Source organism: Amphichorda felina (assembly GCF_050947745.1).
Source record: "Amphichorda felina strain 45539 chromosome Unknown scaffold_8, whole genome shotgun sequence".
In the NCBI taxonomy this organism is placed as follows: Eukaryota; Fungi; Ascomycota; class Sordariomycetes; order Hypocreales; family Bionectriaceae; genus Amphichorda; species Amphichorda felina.
The window spans coordinates 177,952-196,548 of NW_028145042.1; the positions used below are offsets into that span (position 1 = coordinate 177,952).

General features: G+C 59.8%; 8 protein-coding genes across 8 annotated transcripts; 5 read left to right on the top strand and 3 right to left on the bottom strand.

Annotated features, from left to right (window-relative positions):
* Positions 1 to 731: 731 nt before the first annotated feature.
* Positions 732 to 3,004, top strand: ACO1O0_007737 (P-loop containing nucleoside triphosphate hydrolase protein; the record flags this gene model as incomplete). Its single annotated transcript, XM_083197105.1, has 5 exons — positions 732 to 785; positions 848 to 1,385; positions 1,436 to 1,624; positions 1,675 to 2,469; positions 2,529 to 3,004. The coding sequence occupies 5 exons, from the start codon at positions 732 to 734 to the stop codon at positions 3,002 to 3,004; spliced, it is 2,052 nt and encodes a 683-aa protein (XP_083046573.1).
* Positions 3,005 to 3,798: 794 nt separating this feature from the next.
* On the bottom strand, positions 3,799 to 6,757 carry ACO1O0_007738 (or S-antigen, C-terminal domain-containing protein; the record flags this gene model as incomplete). The annotated part of the gene is made up of 2 exons (XM_083197106.1): positions 3,799 to 4,548; positions 4,604 to 6,757. The coding sequence occupies 2 exons, from the start codon at positions 6,755 to 6,757 to the stop codon at positions 3,799 to 3,801; spliced, it is 2,904 nt and encodes a 967-aa protein (XP_083046574.1).
* A 2,931-nt stretch (positions 6,758 to 9,688) lies between these two features.
* ACO1O0_007739 (Mss4-like protein) lies at positions 9,689 to 10,831 on the top strand (the record flags this gene model as incomplete). Its single annotated transcript, XM_083197107.1, has 1 exon — positions 9,689 to 10,831. One exon carries the CDS (start codon positions 9,689 to 9,691, stop codon positions 10,829 to 10,831), a length of 1,143 nt encoding a protein of 380 aa, XP_083046575.1.
* Positions 10,832 to 11,163: 332 nt separating this feature from the next.
* Positions 11,164 to 12,049, top strand: ACO1O0_007740 (uncharacterized protein; the record flags this gene model as incomplete). The annotated part of the gene is made up of 2 exons (XM_083197108.1): positions 11,164 to 11,643; positions 11,735 to 12,049. The coding sequence occupies 2 exons, from the start codon at positions 11,164 to 11,166 to the stop codon at positions 12,047 to 12,049; spliced, it is 795 nt and encodes a 264-aa protein (XP_083046576.1).
* A 780-nt stretch (positions 12,050 to 12,829) lies between these two features.
* ACO1O0_007741 (serine hydrolase domain-containing protein) lies at positions 12,830 to 14,107 on the top strand (the record flags this gene model as incomplete). The annotated part of the gene is made up of 1 exon (XM_083197109.1): positions 12,830 to 14,107. One exon carries the CDS (start codon positions 12,830 to 12,832, stop codon positions 14,105 to 14,107), a length of 1,278 nt encoding a protein of 425 aa, XP_083046577.1.
* Positions 14,108 to 14,594: 487 nt separating this feature from the next.
* On the top strand, positions 14,595 to 15,875 carry ACO1O0_007742 (uncharacterized protein; the record flags this gene model as incomplete). Its single annotated transcript, XM_083197110.1, has 1 exon — positions 14,595 to 15,875. One exon carries the CDS (start codon positions 14,595 to 14,597, stop codon positions 15,873 to 15,875), a length of 1,281 nt encoding a protein of 426 aa, XP_083046578.1.
* Positions 15,876 to 15,973: 98 nt separating this feature from the next.
* ACO1O0_007743 (NUDIX hydrolase domain-like protein) lies at positions 15,974 to 16,564 on the bottom strand (the record flags this gene model as incomplete). The annotated part of the gene is made up of 1 exon (XM_083197111.1): positions 15,974 to 16,564. One exon carries the CDS (start codon positions 16,562 to 16,564, stop codon positions 15,974 to 15,976), a length of 591 nt encoding a protein of 196 aa, XP_083046579.1.
* A 552-nt stretch (positions 16,565 to 17,116) lies between these two features.
* Positions 17,117 to 18,046, bottom strand: ACO1O0_007744 (uncharacterized protein; the record flags this gene model as incomplete). The annotated part of the gene is made up of 1 exon (XM_083197112.1): positions 17,117 to 18,046. The coding sequence occupies one exon, from the start codon at positions 18,044 to 18,046 to the stop codon at positions 17,117 to 17,119; it is 930 nt and encodes a 309-aa protein (XP_083046580.1).
* Between the last annotated feature and the right edge of the window lie 551 nt (positions 18,047 to 18,597).

The following is an 18,597-nucleotide window of genomic DNA, read 5'->3' on the forward strand; positions in this document are numbered from 1 at the left end:
CTAGAGTTATGCCATTCTCAACGATTCCGGGGGATGTGGAAATGGATGACATCAAGGGACTAATCTAGAAATTGGAGGAGGCAGGAAACGGGATGTCTCCTACGGTTTCCAGTCTCAAGATGGTTTACATTCGAGAAGCACGCTGGGGCTGGATCAAAGTCCGCAGGGATTGTGACACGAACCCGATGGGTTTGGCCTACTTGGCTACCACTGGCACTCAGGTCCTCTAGCCATATACTCAGGAACTGTTGGTAAACATTCAAAGCATGGACTGTCGCTGCTATCTCTCCCCTTTTGCTTATCGTTGTCGACCTCTCTCCTCTGCCAGCCGTATGTGACTCAGCAAACGCATGACCCCAATACAGTCATATATGCCTGTAGGCATTCTGGGCGATTGGGCAGGTGGTCTGTGCAACGCTGGAAGCAGCTTGGCCGCTCCTGCCCCTCCACCCCTGCAAGCTGTCGAGTGTTATCGATAAAGTGTATCCGTAGTGGAACCCACTACCTCATCCTCGCCGCCGACTCATCCTATGACTCCTCTTATCCTGCCAGCTCCTTTTACGACGGGGATCGAGTCAACCGGCAATACCGAGGCGCAGCATTTTCTCACTGAGTTAGCACTTGAATATATATTCTGTTTACCCCAGATTGTCACCCTCCGTTGCACGCCAATGATCACCCGAATAGCCCAGTAATGCCACCTGGTCGCATACGCGGGAGCACCAGCAGCCATGTCTCACAAAGCAAGAAACCAGCAGCATGAAGCGCGCCGAGGAGGCGAAACAGTGAGATTGAAGCTTGCCTCAGCTTTACCACGCTTCAAGATGCTGACGATGGTCCGTTCTAGGCACTAAGCGCATTCGCCGAGTACGTTGAGGAACAGCAGAACATTCGCTACCCCGTCGGACAGTCCCCGGAGGGAGCGGAGCCGGAGGCGGGCGACACGGAGGAGCACCACGAGGAGCTGGACGAGCTTTTTGATAATCTCGAACTGAGCGAGTCGGCTCCCCAGGTGCCTCTGAAGGAGCTGCTGCTGGGATCGGACGAGAAGGCGCTAGAGCAGCTCCAGAAGGTGGTGGCGGACCGCATAGCGGAAGGCTTCGGCGAGACCGTCTTCGAGCTTGGATACGAAAACAATGGCGCTTCTATGGGGTTGGTAGTAGATGAATGGAACACTGCGTATACGCGGCTGGAGGAAGCGTCAAAGAGGATACGAGCCAACTGCCAGCTCCTAATCACTAAGAACGTGGGTGGCGAGAAGGAGGCCCCGAGCACTGCGACACAGCCAAGCAAGGTGAAGGGCTGTAGCGGGAAAGTCCTAATCCGACAGATTCCGAAGCGGATTGAGGATGTCATCGAGACAAGGATAGCGGTGGTTGGGAATGGTGAGTCCTGGCGAATGCATGCGTTGTTTGTTCCGGCTGACATCCATTAGTCGACGCGGGTAAGAGCTCTCTGCTGGGAGTGCTAGTTAAGGGGGATCTCGATGACGGAAGGGGAAAGGCACGGGTGAATCTCTTCCGGCACAAGCATGAGATGGAGTCCGGCCGGACGAGTTCCGTGGGCATGGAGATTATGGGATTCGACAGCACCGGCAACATTATCACCTCTGACATCCCTGGGCGTGAGTACGCTCTACCCCGTTGAGACGTAAGATATCTCTGACCGTGCTAGGGAAACTTCCATGGGAGGAGATTGGCAGGCGGAGCGCCAAGGTCATCACCTTTACCGACCTGGCGGGCCACGAAAAGTACCTCCGGACAACCGTCTTTGGTCTCCTGTCCAGTAGCCCCAACTACTGCCTGCTCATGGTTGCAGCCAACAATGGCCTCATAGGAATGAGCAAGGAGCACCTGGGTATTGCCCTGGCGCTCAACGTTCCCGTCATGGTGGTGGTGACCAAGATTGACATCTGCCCGCCTAACATCTTGAAGGAGACGCTCACGCAGATCACTAAGATCATGAAGAGCCCTGGGGCGCGCAAGATCGTAACCTTTATACGGAACCAGGAGGAGTGCATCAACACGGCCACCCAGTTTGTCAGCAAGCGCATCTGCCCCGTCTTCCTCGTGTCCAACGTCACCGGCGAGTCGCTAGATCTCGTGCGGACATTCCTCAACATCCTTCCCCACCACGGCCGCTACAACTCGGACGCTCCCTTTGAGTTCAATGTCAACGATGTGTTCTCCGTCCCCTTTGCGGGGACAGTCGTATCGGGGATTGTACGGTCGGGGGTGGCCCACGAAGGCGATAATGTACTCATTGGGCCCGACTCGTTGGGTCGCTTCACACAGACGTCAATCCGATCCATAGAGCGCAAAAGGATACGGGTACCGGCCGTCTCGGCGGGACAGTCGGCCTCCTTCGCCCTGAAACGAGTTAAACGCAAGGAGGCGAGAAAGGGCATGGTTGTCCTAGCCAAGACGGACAAACCGGCACCCACCGTGTATAAAGAGTTTGTTGCCGAGGGTATGCCCATCCCCCACCTCCCTACTGGAACCTTTCACTGACCCAACTACCTGTCCTAGTGCTCATCCTCTCACACGCGACGACCATCAAGACGCGCTACCAGGCCATGCTGCACGTTGGCCCCATCCAGCAGACCTGCGCCATCATCGACATTGACCGCGAGCTCATCCGCGCGGGCGACCGGGCAATGGTAGCCTTCCGCTTCGTTCAGCGCCCCGAGTATCTCGTTCCCGGCGACAGGCTCCTCTTCCGCGAGGGCCGCACCAAGGGCCTCGGGATTGTCACGTCTGTCGGCTACGACCCCAGCAAGCCTCTAAGAAAAGCCCAGGAAAGCACCAGCGAGGGAGGGGATGAGGACGGTGGCGGAGAGGGGGAGAAGCAGCACAAGGACCACGGCCAGGACCACCAACACCAGCAGCAGAAGCATGAGCACAAGCAGGAGAAGCACCAGCAGAAACAGGAGAAGCATCAACAGAAGGGGAAGCAGAAACAGCGACGCCAGGATGCCAGCAGGCAGGTCGAGGTTGCAGCATGATTTGATACCCCTGGGGCAACATATGGCAGTCAGTATGATTTGTGTATTGGGTTTGATGGGCGAACGAACCTACAGTTCTATATTGCCAAGGGGTTGCAGAAAGGAGGAGGCGTCTGGGTGAGCAGCATTGGGATTGCTGATTACGACAGTATGATTGATTGTCAAAGCATTGTTTTCCTTTCATTGTCAAGGCATTATCATCCTTTCCCGTTTTTTTTTGCGCTTAGAACGAACGACATCACGAAGGAGTACGTATACATATCCCGCATTCTCTTTCATGAATCAATCACCATTACTGTGGCGGTCTCATCCTCGCCATTACGCTGCTAGGACTCTTGATCACACTTGTACTCACTGGATTCTTAAAACTATATCAGTAATCCAACTCATGTTGGCGTAAATGTTTTCACGGAGAACGAGTGCATGAGTTTGGTCACCTATGAAAAGTGTCATATTAGAACCGAGTCCTCAGTATCAATACTGCTAACTAGTATCTATATCACTCATTCGTGTTTGCCCCATCCTGATACATAATTCAATACACGTAGCCCGGGGTATGTCCTGCCATGTACTCTCATTCCCTGTACCCCCAACGCCGTTAGTTTTAATTATGCTCCAAATCCTCGCCACTGCTCATGCTGCAAGTCTTCGAGGTATGAACGCTAGCCAAGTATAAGAAGACGTTTATAATGGCCATTGTAAAATCATTATGGAAGAAATAAACCTGGTGCTATCCACTTCAGGTATAGTAGCCGTTAAAGAAGGCGAAGAACTTCGGATGGATGAGTTCAGCCTCAGGTCGCCTGGGTCTGGTTCGGTAGGTTGTTGAGGTTGAGGCTGATGGGCGGCCGAGCAATCTCCATGCTCCTGCTGGGCATGCGACCACCAGGTGTGCGCGGGTGCATAACGTTGACGCGCCCTGATCGGTCCAAGATTCGCGGCGGCGGGGTCTCATCTGAATCCGAGCCTGAGTCCTCATTGTACTCGTAACCATGTTCTGCCAGTCTTGAAAAGTAGTCGGCGAGGCCGTCTACACTCGGTGTGCCCACCACGACGTCGTAATCCGGAGGCGGTGTCGATGCACGCTCCGTGCTGTCGTTATGCTGAACCATCTCGGGCGCAGGGGGCGGTGCGGTGTCCTCATCAAAGGCAGGTGGGTTGAAACTCGGTGCCCTGAGGAGATGAATAGGGCGAGGCTCAGACTGGTTCGGCATCTCGCTCGCGGGGTTGGCTACCGTGTTGGCTAGATGCGCGGCTTGGGGGATGGAAGGTAGATTATCGTTACTCCTTTGGAATCCCGCCAACGTTCCTGTTGAGGAGTTGGGTGAGGTCTCGGTGGGCACAATGGCTGCGTCAGGGCATCCGCAAGAGGTCTGATACATCTGCCCCTGATTTTGATTCCCAGAGTACGCGGGCAAGACCGTATTGGCCTGTGTGGCTCTGCAGTTGAGGACGGTGAATGGCGAGTCGATGCTGATCTCAAAGTGGCGTCGCTTGGTTCCGGCGGGATCGTCTGGGTCGAGGCGACTGATACGCATGACGACCTGTGCCTTGTTAGCATGCGGTGGAAACTCCGATTGCCATGGTTAAGCGACATACCTTGATCCAATGGTAGACATTGACATTCTTCCAGCTGCAGTCAGGGTGCAACCTGAGCTCCTTGTTCTTGGCCATTGTCTCACATGTCGGAATTTGTACATTGGCCTCGATTTCGGTCGAACCCCAGTAGCTCTCCAGCCCCAGGTCCAACTCTCCCAGCAGGTTGTCGCTTGGCTCCGGCAACGGTTCGGGGTGCGCACGCCTCCTTTGTGCGTCATGGGTTCGTCTCCTGGATGCCATCTCCCTCGCCTCATGCCTTTGGGATGAGGACAGTTCGCCACCACGAATGGTTCGCAGATCTGACGATGACCATGCTTTGTCCAAGGGCTTTCCGGCACTCTTCTCCAGTAGGAGAATCTTGCGCCCGGGATCTTTACGCGTGACGCGCCTGTCGTTGGTCCAGTACTCAATCGACTCGGTAACGAAGACCTTGAGCTTGTGTACATGAACCTTGGCGAGAGGGGTCAGCTTGAAAGCAATGGGGATCTTGCCACCTATTGGGAAGCTCTTCCCGGAGATCATAATGTCATAATGCAGTTGATCCTCCCACTGCCTACTGATGGAAATGGGCTCAGTCATTTCCAGAGACATCTGGTCGGGGACCCTCACAATCGAAACCTCCTTGGTGCCGTGCAGATTCGGCTTGAAGGCGCCAGCGCGGTCGACTGTCGCATGAAGCTCCCACTTCACAGACCCGTACTGTAGTTTGATAGTCTCCAGCTGGTGGTGGTCAATGGGCAGTTCAAATGAGTAGTCATAGGTTCCGGGATAAAATATCTTGAAACCCTTGGCCTGGGTGGTCGTCGTCAGACCATTGTCGCCCTTTCCGAAGCTCCGGGACTGGGCATTCTGTAATGACAGACGCTTCATGTCCCTAGTTGTCAAATTCTGTGACCCAGGTGGGGTGGGGGATACGACGAGGTACGTGGTAGCTGGGTTGGTTGGGTTGGGCGGGTTCTTGAGTCTGTAGCTGCATTGGTTTCCAAACTCTGTCTCCCAGCCGTCATTCATGGCGTTAAAAAACGTCAGAACCTGAGTCCTCAACCCCTGCTCCTCGTGCATATCCTGTTTCGTCGGGGGAATACCCTCGGGCCATTCTGTGCGGGCGCGACCAACTAGCTTGAGCTGGATGGCCTTGATTTTGACATTCTTGCTGACAACGAGCTGCATCTTGCCCCGCAGCAGGGCGGTGCCGGTCCGCCCCTCGCGCCGAGCATGGCCATCGTGGTCAAAGCCGGAGAGGAAGATGTTTGGCTCGGCGAGGAGGATGGAGCAAGAGACGCCGCTTCCCGTAGCCACCGGCTTGGGCAGCTCGGTGACTAAGGAACTCACCGCCGACTTGGCGGAGCGGACCGACATCAGGCTGTGGCGTTTCGACGCCAGATTGGCAGTGTTACTGGATCTAAGCTGTGATCTCGAGCGGGGTGTGATTACTGCTGCGTCCGAGGCAGCGCGAGCGAGGGGTTGCGGGGTCTGGACGCTTTGCCCGGTCTCTACCGTTGCAGCGCTCGTCGGAAATGTTACCGTTGCCGTCGAGGAGTTGGTGACTGTGCGTGTGTGGGCGCGGGCGATTGTTGGATGCGTGCAATCTGACTCTGATTGGTGGTGTATCGCGTCCGGGACTTGGCGGATAACGTCACTATCCGGGGAGGTGTTCTGCACCCCTGTCACGGTCGCACAATCGGCTGCGTCGGGCTCAGTGCTAGTCGGGGAGGGGATCGACTGTCGACGGCTGGGGCTCTGTGAGATGCTGCTAGTAAAAGATCCTAATATTTTCCCCAGGACTGGTCGAATGGGTAATCTGTCGTTTCGAGATTCTAGACCCGATGCCGAAACAGATGAATTGTTGTTGCCGACGTCGTAGAGGCGGCGCTTGGCCCTGGCGGCTTGAACCTTGATCTTGCGGGCTCGCAACGATTCGGGCTTTGGGCGGAGCTCGTGAGGGACGTATCCGGGCGGGTAGGTGATGATGTGGATAGCGTGCGGACGTGACCGCCGGGGCTCGATGAGCGGCCGAGGAAATCGGACCGTCGGCGCAGTCTTCTTCTTCCTCTTCTTGTCGCCAGAACGGGGGCGGTAGTAGATATTGCCGTTGTTGGCAGCAACCCACGAGCTGGAGCTGGTGTGATGGGGTGGGCCTGAGGTCGCTGGCATGCTGTTAATATCGAGATTCTCGACAAGTGGTCCTCAAGCTCAGTTACGTTGCTGGGCTTAGGCGGCGAGGACTGGCAATTGTTTTAAAGCGAGGGAGGATCAGAGGATCAAGGGCGAGTAGCCATGTTCACTTGGAACAAGGTACGAAGAGGTACCGTGCGGAAGTGAAGTTTGTCTGAGGGTCCCGTGGTAAGGACAGGCGAGACAGGCCAAGCTTGCAGGAAAAGCAACGAGGGAGGAGGCCGGTGGTTTTGATGGGAGAGAGGAAAGAGGCTAGGGAGCGCTTGGAAGCCAAAGGATGGGGATGTAGGGGGGGATGGTGAAAAAAAAAACCGCCATGCGCCGCATCGAGGAAGGAGCAGCCCCGGGTGTGCCGCGAAGGGAGCAGGAGCGATGAGCGATGGAGCATCGAGCCTAATCTTGGAAGCAAGAAAAGCAAGACCCATGGGCAACCAACCACCAAGCAAGGGAAGCAGCGAGCACGACAGGACCAAGGAATGGAGAGGAATGGGGGTGGAAAGAGCGGTGATGTCAGCGCAAAGTGCCGGCCTGACGCTTGGAGGGCGCTTGGGGGACGCTTGTCGCCTATCCCGCTGCAGGTTCCACAGCGCTCCTCCACCTCCACCCTCCACATCCGCAGCACACCAACAAGTCACCACCCACCACCAACTTTGCAGCCTGCACCACCATGGGCCATGGGCACTAACACCCGATGTTCCCCCGTACCATGTATTACCAGTCTGGCAGCAGCCAACAACAGGGAAATTGACGGCAGGGTTGTCTCGGTGTGCGGGCACTGGCGCTTGAACGAAGGCGGGGCGTCACATTGTCTGGAGCCGTTTACATGATCGATCTGTGACGCGCCCGGCCACGCTCTCTCCCTCAAGAGGTAGGGGAGAAGCAGGGAAGCACAGAGATAGAGAAAGAGGGGGGGGGCGGGGGGAAGGGGGGGAACGAGGACGAAACGACACACGGACAAGAAAACAAATTCAGCTTACCCGTGAATGATTGCCAGTGAGAAAACTCAGCTAGAGCCTTCCAAGATCATGGGACCGATGCTGCCGTAATGTGATGGTCGGCCGTTGTCTCAGTCGTCTCTAGTTCTGGTGCTCGTTACTAGCAGTAATACGGACACTGGTACTACTCGTCGTACTCGTGGCTTTCGTCGTGTTTGTTGGGCCGTAGGCTAGCGAGAACTGTGAGACGCAAGCTGAGGCGACACGCTTGGTTGAGGACCTTGTACGAAGGAATCCGCACGAGCAGTATTCAGAAAGAAGGGTTTCCGAGGAAGAGATAAACAAGTCAGTTGACGAAGCCGAGCAGGGAAACCGGGCATCGGAGGCTGTGCGATGACAATGACCCCAGCGTGCAGCTGCGCAGGATGCGGGCGTGGGATCTTAACAGTGGTGGTTTGTTGTGGCACAGACTGCCACTACGTAATCGACTTTGGGTTGAGATGGAGAAGCAAATGAATCGCTCCTTTTGATGCCGAACGCCCTCCGAATACTAACAATACCATTCATTACAGGGCTCACTCGCCACTCTTTATCCAGGGATCTGCTCCGTACGGAGCGCTGAATGAATCGCTCAAGGGCTAGACTTTTGATGCTGGGTAGTACTGTGTAGCATTGGCAGTTTAAGCAGCCGATCGTGGCAGATGTGCCGCGAGCGATGATGCAGCCGACCAACGCGACCCCTGCCGGTGTGGCCTTGGTCACTCCATCGCCCATCACAAACTCCACGCCAGGGCCTATGTCAGCAACAGGAACAGGCCTGTACTGACCCAGAACTGGCCAGTGCTCATGAGGGTGGATGGCATCCAAACTCTTGCCGCGTGACAGCCAGGCTACACTAGACGTGCGCTGCACGCACTTTACGCGCATGGGTTTCAACGGCGCCCATTGACCTACCTACATAGGACCAGAAATGCCTCCTCAAAAGCCCTACGAGAGTACAACAGCCACCGGACCAGCCGGCGACGCGGCGGAAAGCCAACTGCCGATCGCGAAGCTTAATTCTCGCCTCGCCTCACGACGCGCAAACCACCACCAGCGGCCAGGGAGGGCTTGGCTTCATGCCCAGGTGAAATGTTGGTGGGTGGGGGATGTGCCACGCCCAGCCAATCCATCACCCATCAATTGCATCACCGCCTCCCCTGGCCGTCCACACCCGAAGCTCCACAACTTGAGCAGTCAGCGCCGAGCGAGAGGGCCTGCCAGAAAAGTTACTTCCCTCGTGGGTTCTCATCTCTGCCGTTGGCGCCGTGTTCTAGATTTTCCAAAACTACGGAGTGCGGAGCAACTACTAACTGGACTTTGGCTCGTCGCATCACCATCGGACCACTCAGCCCGGGTAGAGCGGCTGGGCCTGCAGGTGACATATGCCACAGACTGCGGTGGGACGAGGAGAAGATGTGGATATGCAATTTATAACTAGTCCTTGCTGTCCCATGAGGCAGGCCATGATGCACCATGAGTCGAACGACGTGCCATCCCCAACCAGGAGCCTCGGACGACAAACCGGGAGTGCCGGAGCCTTGTGGGTCCATCCCGGCCTCCCGGTGCGTGCCGCCTCGGCCGCGCGACTCGGCTTCCTCTGTAGTCTAGACCCTCAGCAGCCCGAGATGGCGAGTCAATCCCGAGACAATGCCGTGATTGTAGTAAAACACCACAATCGGGATGTAGATTGTCGGGAGCAGCTCTTAGCCAAGTCAACCTTTCCGTTTGACACCCTAAGCCCCCTGGGGCCGATGATAGAGTGGGCAGTGCAATGAACGGAATGTAGGCATGCGGGGTAATAGTAGTGTCGTATATGTCGTGTCTGCTGACTTGGCTTCTGTTATATGTACGGATACGCATCTGCAGTTGAATGCTTCTGGATTTGACGTCTCCGTCATGAGTTGAACCGCGCCGTCCGTCGCATGCCGACATCATGGCATCCGCTCACCATATTGCGTGCCTCTGTGGCACCATCCGTCAAGACGTCCCGCTGCGAGCCCAGAGAGACTCTGACCAAGTCTCCCTGTCGCTCTGTCACTGCAACACTTGCCGCCACTCCAGCGGCGTGCTGTGCACGTCCTACTATCCCATCGCAACGCCTGTCCTGTCCCAGCACCTGCGGACGTACGTCTCTCCCGGTGGCTCAAGGAGGTACTTTTGCGCTGTGTGCGGCTGCCATGTCTTCCGCTCCAAGATGACAAGCCCCGAGCCGCCGGAGTGGGAGGTAGCCACCGGTGTCATAGCAAGCTCAACCGGGGGCGCGCCAGAGGCCAGGTACACGAGGCACATCCACGTCGCCGACACCAAAGACGGCGGTGCCTCCGTCTGGATCCCCTCCCTCGACGGGTGGCCGACGAAACTCGCCAGCACATCTCCCCCCGAGAACCCACCAGCCACCCGCCAACCTAATACTCCATCACCCTCACCCCGCCTCCCGGCCTCGTGCGCCTGCGGCTCCGTCCGCTTCCACATCACCCGCCCCAGCCCGCAGAGCCACCTCCCCCACTCCAGCTACCCAGACCTCACGCACGCCTACAAGACCACGCCCGCGGTCCTCGGCGGGAACCCCGGCCGCGACAAGTGGTGGATCCGGCCCGGCGGCCGGTACCTCGCGGGGACGTGCGCGTGCGCGTCCTGCCGCCTCTCCACGGGGTTCGAGATCCAGGAGTGGGCGTTTGTGCCGCGGTGCAACATCTTCCTGCATGTGCCTTGCCGAGGGCACCGAGAGGGGGGGCAGGAGGAGGATGCCGTCATGCCACTCGACTTTGAGGCCCTGCCAGAGGGTATCCTGACGAGCTACTCGTCCTCGCCGGGCGTGGTGCGCGAGTTCTGCGCGGGTTGCGGGGCGACGGTATTCTGGCACGACGGGATCCGGCCGGGGGTCATCGACGTCAGCGTGGGGCTGCTGAGGGCGGAGGACGGGGCGAGGGCGGAAGGGTGGCTGCGGTGGTGGACGGGGAGGGTGAGCTTCGAGGAGGAGACGGAGACGGGGAGGGAGGGTGCCGCGGCGCGGACGGCGAGGGGGCTGATCGGGGCGCTGGAGGAGGGGCTGAGGGGGTGGGAGAGGAGTGTTTAGATGGGGTTGGTTGCGGTTATAGTCCTTCTGGGTTGTGGGCAGGTCCCGTCTATTTGCGACGTACAACTGACGTACCTGTGTGGTGTTGGGCCCGAGAGATTGGAAGATGTTCAATAGTAGCTAGCATCCAAGGTAGGGAGGTGATGTAAACCATCTGTAATTGCGACAGCAATTGACTTCGACGTCCGACTCTCCATTTGCAACTCTGACACGACACTCCCTATTACCTGTCACCGACTGAACCCATCCAATCCGCAAACACGGCTAGATCTGTCCAAGAACCGGGAGAAGCCTCAAGCCCATCTACACGCCTGCACGCCCAGCACATTGACATGGCACCCGCGAAACGCACCAAGCGATCGCCCAATACCTCCAAGGCATCAGTCGCTCAAGGAAAGGCCCCATCCCAGCCCCCCAAAGCTCCATCAGATGCGGCCGTCCCGAAAAAAGAGGACCATGCTAGCGAGACCCGACCAGACCAGTCCCCATCCCCCGACCCCCTCGCCCTCCTAGACGAAGAAGACATCCCCAGCGACGACCACGGCGGCAGCACCACCACCTACGGGCCTGCATACGCCGCCAGCGGGGGCTACAACGCACTCAAGTCGTTCCACGGGCAGGTCTACTCGGGCATGGCCATCGGCGGGTCGCACACCTGGAACTACGACCCGGGCGTGTGGAAGGAGACCAAGGAGGAGCCGGACCTGTGGAGGGTGGACTACCAGGCGACCAAGAGGAGGGCGCGCAACGCCCCGAGGGGCAGCGGCGCGCCCGTGGGGACCGAGTACCACTGGCTCATCGTGGCCCATCAGGTGAGAGGACTACTGCCTACTAACTATCATGGGCACGCTGGAAACCGAACAAAGATGGCTGACGTCGCTTGCCCTTGGTCCCGCCACGCAGACGGTTAAAAAGGTCGACGCAAACACGTACGAGACCCATCTCAGGGGCTCCAAGTACAAGCTCGCGCACAGGGCGGCGGCCTCCAGCTCGTGGTCGGTGCCCACGGTCAAGGCCCAGCGGGAGCGCGAGGTGGAGCTGCTCGAGGACGCGAGGCGCCGCGTGCAGGGGCTGCCGCCGGTGTCGGCGGGCGAGAAGGTCAGGGTCGAGAGGCAGGAGAAGGGCCAGCAGAAGCTGGATAGCCTGTTTGCCAAGGCTGGGGGCAGTGGGAGTAGAGCCCCCGCGGGTGAGGGGAGGAAGAGGAAGCGGGAGGAGTGACAGAGCTGGGAATGGCCATGTCTCGGCCTCTGAATTCATGCAAGAAAGGTCATCACTTCAAGGTCGGTGCCTGCTTTGTACGGCACAAAATAACAGCCAGCGCTCATCTATTGTCCTGTAACACGTCCAAGAGCATGGCCCATCCTCCCCAAAGCCAGATAACGCGGACAATAGTGCCAAGCAGCCACGCAGAGACCATGCCGCCGGTCCCGGGCCAGCGCCGAGCGAGTCCGGGGGAATCGGTGCTTATCGGCACGGACGACCCACTCGATCTCGGGATGGACGGGCCACTGGACACGCCAGGTTGGAGGGGGGCAGTCGAGGAAAACCCAGTGCCACGGGTCCAGAACCCCAGACGTGTTTGCTCGCTCTCGCTGCCGGCATCACCTCGCCCGTGAGTCGTGACGTGGTTCATGCAGATATGGGGTTGGAGCACTTTTGTCGCTGCCGGGTTGCCGGGTTTGGCCCAGATGGGAAAGCCATTGACGAATGATGTGGAGGCCCACGCCGAATACCCGGCACCAGCCCAGGAGTCTCCAAACAAGGTCTCCAAGCCCCCTGAGGGGCCAAGGTTGCATCCGTGGGGGAGGGCCAGGGATCAGAGGTTACATAGCGGCAGGGCGGTGATCGGGGGCATTCCGCGGGGCCTGGGAAGCGCACCAGCTGATAAGAGCAACCAGGGCGAAACCGGCTGCATATCATGGCTCACGGTCCCCTCTGGCTTTGGCTGAATTGACCGGCCTGCAACTATCATCACCACAGGGCAACATCGTCACAGTCATGAAGGCCTCCCCTCTCGTCCTCGTCGCCGCCGCGGCCACCGCGCTGGGCCACGACGTCCTCCGGCCGGGCCGCCCCGAGTCGGTCGGGATGCTCTCCAAGCCGCTCAAGGCCATGGTGGCCAACCTGACGGCCTTCACCGAGGCACGCAACTGGGGCGCTGCAACAAACGACCAGGTCCTGCCCGTGGAGCCCGGCGGTGTCACCCTCGTGGCCCGTGACGGTGTCATTGTCAGCCACTTCGCCTTTGGCAAGCGCAGCGTCTGGGCCGGAGTCAACGGCACGACGGGCACGCCTCTGCCGCTCGACCAGCAGGAGGACACGACCGTCGACACCATCTTCGACGCCGCCAGCCTGACCAAGATGTTCACCACCGTCGTCGCCCTGCGCTGCATCGACCAGGGCCTCTTCACCCTCAACGGCACCGTCGCCGAGTGGCTGCCCGAGTTTGGCGCCAACGGCAAGGAGAACGTCACGGTGCTGCACCTGTTCACCCACATGAGCGGCCTGCCCCCGGACCCGACCCCGCTGCTGTACCTGCTCCCCACGTACGAGGAGCGCATCCAGAGCATCCTGGACTACAAGCTGGAGAACGAGCCGGGGACCGTGTACCAGTACTCGGACATGAGCTACATGACCATGATGCTGCTCATCGAGCGGGTGACGGGCCGGCCGCTGGACGAGGTCATGGCCGAGGTGACAGCCCTGATGGGAATGACGGACACGTACTACAACCGGGGCAACCTGGAGGGCGGGTACCGGCGGTACCACCGCACGGCGCCGACCGAGTTCCAGCGCGTGGTGGTGGGCGACGACACGCCCGACAGGCCGCAGCCGGTCCGGGGCAGCGTGCACGACGAGCAGGCGTGGTCGCTGGACGGCGTGTCGGGCCACGCGGGCGTCTTCACGACGGCGCTGGACGTGGCGAGGCTGTGCCACATGCTGCTCCGCAACGGCACCTACGGCCACCACCGCGTGCTGTCGCAGGAGAGCGTCGACGCCGTCTACACGGACTGGTTCGGCGAGGGCCGCGGCGCCGGCTTCGAGCTGGACCAGGAGTACACGGCCGGGCCGATGGCCAACCCGCAGGCCGCGAGCCACACGGGGTTCACGGGCACGAGCCTCGTGGCGGACCGGGAGAGCGGGACGCTGTTTGTGCACATGGCCCACCGGGTGCATCCGTCGAGGGAGTGGTCGAGCAACAACATTGTGCGCAGGACGGTGGGCGCGTGGGTGGCCACGGCGCTGGGCCGGGACGTCCAGTTCCCGTACGTCTGATGGGCGCAGGAATAATACTCGATAGTCGGAATATACGTAAGAGGTCTCACCATGAAGCATTCTTTTCGAGTCCTCAGCCTTGTCAAACGACCGTAATCTGGAGCAACTTCCGCCCGGGGGAAATGTGGGTCCGGCCGTCAGCATCGGATCCGTCCGGCCCCGGAGTCCTCCGTTGTGTCTCACACCCTCAATTCGAAAAGTCATGTACAGAGTACTGCCAGTAAAATAAGTGCCAACATGTTCCGTGGCCATTCGGGCATCTCGTAATGCACCTCGCAAGATAAACGCCAAGCGTGTTTCGCCGCCGGAATTGCGTCCGGTCTCGCAGCAAACTGGATACCAGGATAGGAACCTGCCAGAGGGGCATGAGAGGGGCATGAAACGGCCGGCCACGACGTTTATCGTGCTTCCCTGCTGGTGTAAGCGCCTGATGCAATGCAACCCCGATGTCACGTCCGGGATTCCCCACCAGCGATAGGATCTAGGCATGATCAGCACCCTGGGCTGGACTGCCGCACAGCCGTTGAAGAATAAAAAGAAGGACGCCGTCGTGGCCTTTTACCCCCAAGTCCTGCCCAGAGAAAAGGGACAACCAGACAGGACAAAACACACCACCAAGCCCATCATGCACCGCGCAACGCTCCTCTCGCTCGCGGGCCTGGCCGCCTCGTCGACCGCCAAGCCCTCCCATCACCACCCCAGGGCCAACGACCTGGCGATCCTCGCCGGCATCCACACCATCTACTCGTACCCCTCGGTGGCCGAACCCCCCGAGGAGCTCCTCAACCTCACGCGCGCAGGCCTCGTGGGCGGCGTCATCCTGTTCGGCGAGAACATCGACGCCGATGCCACCCCGGAGGGCATGCAGGCCCTGCAGGCCGCCTACGCCGAGTCGCCGGCGCCGGCGCTGATCGAGTCCCTCACGGGCGTGGCCTCCGCGCCCCTGCTCATCATGACGGACCAGGAGGGCGGCTACGTCAAGCGCATCAAGGACGGCGGGCCCTCCACGTCGGCCAAGGTCACGGGCCAGCAGGCCGACCTGGAGGCCGCGGGCGCAGAGGCCGGGTCCCAGGCCGCCGACACGCTCACGCGGTACAGCAACAACGCCAACCTGGCCCCCGTGCTGGACGTCTTCCACGAGGCAGGCAACTTCATCGATGAGTACGAGCGCAGCTACAACAACGACTCGGCCAAGGCCGCCACCGCGGGCGTCGCCTTCCTGACGGCCATGCAGGAGGCCGGCATCGCCGCCGCGGCCAAGCACTTCCCGGGCCTGGGCCGCGCCCCCAAGGGCTCCAACACGGACGAGGTGCCCGTGACGCTGAACGCGACCGAGGAGGAGCTGACGAGCGTGGACATGGCGCCCTTTGCCGAGGCCATCGAGGCGGGCGTGGGCATGATCATGCCCTCGTGGGCCATCTACCCGTCCGTCGACGCCAAGCACCCGGCCGGCCTGAGCCCCGTCTGGCTCAAGGAGAAGCTGCGCGGCGACCTGGGCTTCCAGGGCGTGACCGTGTCCGACGCCATCGAGGCCGGGTCGCTGAGCTCGCTGGGTGGCCTGGACGTCATTGTCCCTGCGGCGGCGAGTGCCGGCATGGACCTGCTGCTGTCGAGCGCGCGGGACATCCAGCAGGGCGTCGAGGTCAGGACCGTGCTCGAGGAGGCCGTCAGCTCGGGGGCTGTGGATAGGGCCGAGTTTGATGCTGCCACCGAGAGGATTGTGAACCTGCGGGCGTCGCTGGCTGCTGCCAAGGCGAAGCATGCGTAGATGGACATTGTATCTATCATCATAGGCATCTATCATCAAACAACATTCGTGAAAAACCGTCTCAGCCATGATCGTCCGCCCTCTATGGTATAATGCACTCAGCTTCCAGCACCTGCCCTCGCCTCAAATCCCTCCAGCAGCACCTTCTTGGTGATGGCCGCCGTGAACGGCATCTCCGTCCCGTCCTCCGTCCTCTCCGCCCTGACCTCGTCCTCCGTCGCCCACACCCACCGCGAGTGCTCCTCGGGATCCGTCCTCACCACGCCCACGTCCTCGACCTCGACCTCGAACACGAACCGGTAGTAGAACCGCCTCCCCGTGCGGTTCGTGAACACGTCCCCCACGCCCGTCTCCGGCACCACGCGCACCACGCGCCGCGCCACCAGCCCGGCCTCCTCGCGCAGCTCGCGCGCGCAGGCGTGCAGGATGGTCTCGTCCTCGTCGTCGACGGCCCCGCCCGCGGGCTCCCACCGGTTGGGCATGCTGTCGTGCGCCGCGCGCTGGAGGAGCAGCGTGCGGCCCCGCGGGTCGTACACGAGCGCGCTGGCGTGCAGCCCGTCGTAGTGCTTGTCGTTGGCCTGGAGCCAGGCCCTCATGGAGAGGTTCCACTGGTCGAGGGCCGGGGGGAAGGTGAACCGCGGGGCGGGGGTCGCTGGTGACGGTGGTTTGGGGGCGGCATCTTGGGTCATTTTGGGGGGTGTTCTTGCTGGGTTTGGTAACGTGGAACTTGAAGTGGTTCGTGATGAGTGCCGTGGAGCAGTCGAGTCTGCAGCGGGGAGTTTTATAGCTGGGCAGCAACTGACTGGCACTGGTCGGGCGTAGAAAAATGCTGCACCATCCATGACTCCAATCTGTGACTGCATCTGGGCAGGCACCATGTCACCCCTTCCTTCCCTCCAATGCGCCTCCTGCCTTGAATGCGCCTGCCTTGAATGCTGACGGCCTTGAATGCTGACCTCTGACGTGTCTGCCTCAGAGATCCTCCATATCAGGCAGCAGAAGAGACGAAAAAAAAGTCTCTTCCTGAAACATTATGAGTCTTCAAGGGCGGGCAGGGTCTCGTGTATTAGTTAGGTAGCTGTCCGTAATTTTCCAAGTATGGAGTACACACCATCAACGTACAGTCTTCCTAGCCAGGCCCCGATACCCGATATGCTTGCCCCTCCCTTATCCCCCAACAACCAGCTAACTTAGTTACTACCACGAACAGGTTTCCACCCTGCCAAAACCACAGCCTACTCCTACGCATCGAGAAGCTCATTCTTGTAGAAAAGATTGCACCGGCGATCGCCGGCCACGCCCGACGCGAACCCCAGGAACAATCGCGGCTCGCCCGCATCGGTCTTGTAGATGGCCATGCCCTCGGGCTCGCGGAACACGAGCGACTCGCCCGCGCGCGTCATGACGGGGCCCTGCACAATCTTGCCCGTGTTGAGGTCCAGCGACAGCACCTGCGAGTTGAGAACCCCGCCGCTGGCGTCGTACGACTCGCCCAGCAGGAAGTAGATGTAGCTGCCGAAGGCCGCGTAGCCCTGGAACACGTCGGTGATGCCCTTCATGTCCGGCACGGGCCAGTCGACCAGCGGGTTGGTGAAGTTGCGCTCCTTGACGTCGTCGAGGTCGAAGACGGCAACGTTCTGCTTGCCGTCGCGCTGGTACCGCGTGATGAAGCGCTTGTACACGGGGTCGATGGTGCAGGTGCCGCGGTCCATGTCGGCGATGGGCTTGATGCGCTCGAGTGTCTTGTCGGCGCTGTCGATCTTGCCGCCGTCGACAAACTTGAAGCGCGTCAGGGCCGTGCCGTACCCGGATGCCGCCGCGTCGATCTCGGTCCACAGGTACGTGTCCTTGCCGACGGGCTCGGCGCCAATGTTGACCCCGTGGCCCGCGCTGAGCACGTCCATGGACGCGATCAGGTTGCCCTTGAAGTCGAGCTGGCTGATGGCCAGGTGTCCCGCCTTCATGTCCGAATTGTCGCGGCGCTGCACCACAAACAGCCGCTTGTTGACATTGTCAAACGTGAACGACTGCTGCACCGGCTTGTCGGCCAGCTTCTTGTGGCGGAAGAGGTCGTGCGAAGGCGCCGTCAGTTGGAATCGGGGCGACTCGGGGATCTGCGCGGCGGCAGAGGCCACAAGGCCGAGCACGGCCAGGACACGGGCGACGATCATGTTTTTTTTTTCTTTGGTGATCCCAAGAAAGATGGTACAAGCGAAGATGGAGAAGGAAGGCCAAGAGAGATGCTGGATGGATGTTCCCGAGTTTCGACGGGGATCGACGCCGTCTTATAAGTGAAGCCCTCCTCGCAAGGAGACTAACGACTGTCACAGAAACATATAATTAGACCGCCATGCTTTGGGGCATGCGGTGCGAACAACTTTCCCCATCAGAGGACTTGGCAGACCTCTCCTCGTTTCAGCCATAGCCCTGTGTGCAGCCCTTCTGCTTCATCCTCGCCACTGCCGGGAGAGGCGAGGATCGGCATGGCTGAGCCCCCGAGATCCCTGCGTCCACATGGCAGAACGCCTAAACACGTTAAATAACATGGGAGGATCGTGCCACGGGCGCCGGCAGTACGCCTAGCTAATCAACCCGTGCGTCGGCATACGAATTACGACTGCTACGACGCACTTTGGGCCCATCGCAGAGTTGCCTGTTTTGGGCACTGGGGGACACTCACTCGTGCGAGACCATGCTGTCCACTGGACATGGACACCCAAGC